The 5,000-nt window shown below is 43.4% G+C and overlaps 1 protein-coding gene across 1 annotated transcript in view; it reads left to right on the top strand.

Annotated features, from left to right (window-relative positions):
• LOC124016921 (voltage-dependent T-type calcium channel subunit alpha-1H-like) overlaps positions 1–4,965 on the top strand; it is a gene marked incomplete at both ends in the record, with an annotated part of 126,258 nt that extends 121,293 nt beyond the window's left edge. The window contains 4 exon segments of the mRNA XM_046332254.1: positions 232–341; positions 437–570; positions 3,568–3,638; positions 4,928–4,965. Of these exon segments, the coding sequence (XP_046188210.1) occupies positions 232–341; positions 437–570; positions 3,568–3,638; positions 4,928–4,965 (353 nt within the window).
• Between the last annotated feature and the right edge of the window lie 35 nt (positions 4,966–5,000).

Raw genomic sequence — 5,000 nt, 5'->3', positions numbered from 1 at the left:
ACAATACAACCAGCCACAGGTAACTATAGCAACCTCACACACTGGTAGCCATAGCAACCACAAAGTTAACTAGGCCAATCTTGTACCTATAGCAACAAGTGTGTGTGTGTGTGTGTGTGTGTGTGTGTGTGTGTGTGTGTGTGTGTGTGTGTGTGTGTGTGTGTGTGTGTGTGTGTGTGTGTGTGTGTGTGTGTGTGTGTGTGTGTGTGTGTGTGTGTGTGTGTCTTCCAGTATCTGGAGGAGGGGTTGAAGTATTGTAACTACGTCTTCACTCTGGTGTTTGTTATCGAGACGGTCCTCAAACTCATCGCCTTCGGGCTGAGACGCTTCTTCAAGGAGAGGTAACACACAACACACACTGCATACACACACACACACACACACAACACACTTTCAATACTCTATGTGGATACACAATGAAACGTTCTCTGTGTAGGTGGAACCAGCTGGACCTGGCCATCGTGTTGTTGTCCGTGATGGGCATCACTCTGGAGGAGATTGACCTCAACGCGTCCCTGCCCATCAACCCCACCATCATACGCATCATGAGAGTACTGAGGATCGCTAGAGGTACTCACACACACACACACACACACACACACACACACACACACACACACACACACACACACACACACACACACACACACACACACACACACACACACACACACACACACACACACACACACACACACACACACACACACCTCTCCCTCAGTAATACGTGTACAGGGGCTTTTATTGACAATTACATGAAGTTGATGCAAAGAGTCAATATTTGCAGTGGTGACCCTTCTTTTTCCAGACCTCTGCAATCCGCCCTGGCACGTTGTCAATTAACTTCTGGGACACATCCTGACTGATGGCATTACATTTACATTACATTTAAGTCATTTAGAAGACGCTCTTATCCAGAGCGACTTACAAATTGGTGCATTCACCTTATGACATCCAGTGGAACAGTCACTTTACAATAGTGCATCTAAATCTTAAAGGGGGGGGGAGAGGGAATACTTATCCTATCCTAGGTATTCCTTAAAGAGGTGGGGTTTCAGGTGTCTCCGGAAGGTGGTGATTGACTCCGCTGTCCTGGCGTCGTGAGGGAGTTTGTTCCACCATTGGGGGGCCAGAGCAGCGAACAGTTTTGACTGGGCTGAGCGGGAGCTGTACTTCCTCAGTGGTAGGGAGGCGAGCAGGCCAGAGGTGGATGAACGCAGTGCCCTTGTTTGGGTGTAGGGCCTGATCAGAGCCTGGAGGTACTGAGGTGCCGTTCCCCTCACAGCTCCGTAGGCAAGCACCATGGTCTTGTAGCGGATGCGAGCTTCAACTGGAAGCCAGTGGAGAGAACGGAGGAGCGGGGTGACGTGAGAGAACTTGGGAAGGTTGAACACCAGACGGGCTGCGGCGTTCTGGATGAGTTGAAGGGGTTTAATGGCACAGGCAGGGAGCCCAGCCAACAGCGAGTTGCAGTAATCCAGACGGGAGATGACAAGTGCCTGGATTAGGACCTGCGCCGCTTCCTGTGTGAGGCAGGGTCGTACTCTGCGGATGTTGTAGAGCATGAACCTACAGGAACGGGCCACCGCCTTGATGTCAATTAACTTCTGGGCCACATCCTGACTGATGGCATGCTGTCAATTAACTTCTGGGCCACATCCTGACTGATGGCATGCTGTCAATTAACTTCTGGGCTTCTGGGCCACATCCTGACTGATGGCACGTTGTCAATTAACTTCTGGGCCACATCCTGACTGATGGCACGTTGTCAATTAACTTCTGGGCCACATCCTGACTGATGGCATGCTGTCAATTAACTTCCGGGCCACATCCTGACTGATGGCAGCCCATTCTTGCATAATCAATGCTTGAAGTTTCAGAATTTGTGGGTTTTTGTCCACCCGCCTCTTGAGGATTGACCACAAGTTCTCAATGGGATTAAGGTCTGGGGTGTTTCCTGGCCATGAACCCAAAATATTGATGTTTTGTTCCCCGAGCCACTTAGTTATCACTTTTGCCTTATGGAAAGGTGCTCCATCATGCTGGAACAGGCATTGTTCGTCACCAAACTGTTCCTGGATGGTTGGGAGAAGTTGCTCTCGGAGGATGTGTTGGTACCATTCTTTATTCATGGCTGTGTTCTTAGGCAAAATTCTGAGTGAGCCCACTCCCTTGGCTGAGAAGCAACCCCACACATGAATGGTCTCAGGATGCTTTACTGTTGGCATGACACAGGACTGATGGTAGCTCTCACCTTGTCTTCTCCGGACAAGCTTTTTTCAGGATGCCACAAACAATCGGAAAGGGGATTCATCAGAGAAAATTACTTTACCCCAGTCCTCAGCAGTCCAATCCCTGTACCTTTTGCAGAATATCGGTCTGTCCCTGATGTTTTTCCTGGAGAGAAGTGGCTTCTTTGCTGCCCTTCTTGACACCAGGCTTTCCTCCAAAAGTCTTCGCCTCACTGTGCGTGCAGATGCACTCACACCTGCCTGTTGCCATTCCTGAGCACGCTCTGTACTGGTGGTGCCCCGATCCCGCAGCTGAATCAACTTTAGGAGATGGTCCTGGCGCTTGCTGGACTTTCTTGGGCACCCTGAATCCTTCTTTACAACAATTGAAACACTCTCCTTGAATTTCTTGATGATCCGATAAATGGTTGATTTAGGTGCAATCTTACTGGCAGCAATATCCTTGACTGTGAAGCCCTTTTGTGCAAAGCAATGAGGACGGCACGTGTTTCCTTGAGGGTAACCATGGTTGACAGAGGAAGAACAATGATTCCAAGCACCACCCTCCTTTGAAGCTTCCAGTCTGTTATTCGAACTCAATCAGCATGACAGAGTGATCTCCAGCCTTGTCCTCGTCAACACTCACACTGTGTTAACGAGAGAACCACTGACATGATGTCAGCTGGTCCTTTTGTGCAGGGCAGAAATGCAATGGAAATGTTTTTTGGGGGAATTCGGTTCACTTGCATGGCAACGAGGGACTTTGCAGTTAATTGCAATTCATCTGTTCACTCTTCATAACATTCTGGAGTATATGCAAATTGTCATCATACAAACTGAGGCAGCAGACTTTTTGAAAAATAATATTTGTGTCATTCTCAAAACTTTGGGCCACGACTGTATATGTGTACAGTATGTGTTTGGGTCCTTTTCTACAGTTCTAATGGTTCTGTTCTAGTTTCAGTTCTAATGGGTCTGTTCTGGTTTCAGTTCTAATGGGTCTGTTCTGGTTTCAGTTCTAATGGGTCTGTTCTGGTTTCAGTTCTAATGGGTCTGTTCTGGTTTCAATACTAATGGGTCTGTTCTGGTTTCAGTTCTAATGGGTCTGTTCTGGTTTCAGTTCTAATGGGTCTGTTCTGGTTTCAATACTAATGGTTCAGTTCTGGTTTCAGTTCTAATGGGTCTGTTCTGGTTTCAGTTCTAATGGGTCTGTTCTGGTCTCTGTTCTAATGGGTCTGTTCTGGTTTCAGTTCTAATGGGTCTGTTCTGGTTTCAGTTCTAATGGGTCTGTTCTGGTTTCAGTTCTAATGGGTCTGTTTGGTTTCTGTCTCCTCAGTGTTGAAGCTTTTGAAGATGGCAACAGGGATGAGGGCTCTACTAGACACTGTAGTTCAGGCCCTGCCTCAGGTAACTATAATATTAATATAATACTGTAGTAGTACTATAGTAATACTGTTGATACTAATATAATACTGTAGTAGTACTATAGTAATACTGTTGAAGATGGCAACAGGGATGAGGGCTCTACTAGACACTGTAGTTCAGGCCCTGCCTCAGGTAACTATAATATTAATATAATACTGTAGTAGTACTATAGTAATACTGTTGATAGTAATATAATACTGTAGTAGTACTATAGTAATACTGTTGAAGATGGCAACAGGGATGAGGGCTCTACTAGACACTGTGGTTCAGGCCCTGCCTCAGGTAACTATAATATTAATATAATACTGTAGTAGTACTATAGTAATACTGTTGATACTAATATAATACTGTAGTAGTACTATAGTAATACTGTTGATACTAATATAATACTGTAGTAGTACTATAGTAATACTGTTGATACTAATATAATACTGTAGTAGTACTATAGTAATACTGTTGATACTAATATAATACTGTAGTAGTACTATAGTAATACTGTTGATACTAATATAATACTGTAGTAGTACTATAGTAATACTGTTGAAGATGGCAACAGGGATGAGAGCTCTACTAGACACTGTAGTTCAGGCCCTGCCTCAGGTAACTATAATATTAATATAATACTGTAGTAGTACTATAGTAATACTGTTGATAGTAATATAATACTGTAGTAGTACTATAGTAATACTGTTGATACTAATATAATACTGTAGTAGTACTATAGTAATACTGTTGAAGATCTGTCTGGGTGTTATAATAATCTGTCTGGGTGTTATAATAATCTGACTGGGTGTTATAATAATCTGTCTGGGTGTTATAATAATCTGTCTGGGTGTTATAATAATCTGTCTGGGTGTTATAATAATCTGTCTGGGTGTTATAATAATCTGTCTGGGTGTTATAATAATCTGTCTGGGTGTTATAATAATCTGTCTGGGTGTTATAATAATCTGTCTGGGTGTTATAATAATCTGTCTGGGTGTTATAATAATCTGTCTGAGTGTTATAATAATCTGTCTGGGTGTTATAATAATCTGTCTGGGTGTTATAATAATCTGTCTGGGTATTATAATAATCTGTCTGGGTGTTATAATAATCTGTCTGGGTGTTATAATAATCTGTCTGGGTGTTATAATAATCTGTCTGGGTGTTATAATATTCTGGGTGTTATAATAATCTGTCTGGGTGTTATAATAATCTGTCTGGGTGTTATAATAATCTGACTGGGTATTTTATTCTATCCTATATTATAATATATTATGTGTCTCTAGGTGGGGAATCTGGGTGGGTGTTATAATAATCTGTCTGGGTATTATAATAATCTGTCTGGGTGTTATAATAATC

Source organism: Oncorhynchus gorbuscha, unplaced genomic scaffold (genome assembly GCF_021184085.1).
Source record: "Oncorhynchus gorbuscha isolate QuinsamMale2020 ecotype Even-year unplaced genomic scaffold, OgorEven_v1.0 Un_scaffold_1190, whole genome shotgun sequence".
Lineage (NCBI taxonomy): Eukaryota > Metazoa > Chordata > Actinopteri > Salmoniformes > Salmonidae > Oncorhynchus > Oncorhynchus gorbuscha.
This window is presented reverse-complemented; position numbering and strand designations above follow the sequence as displayed.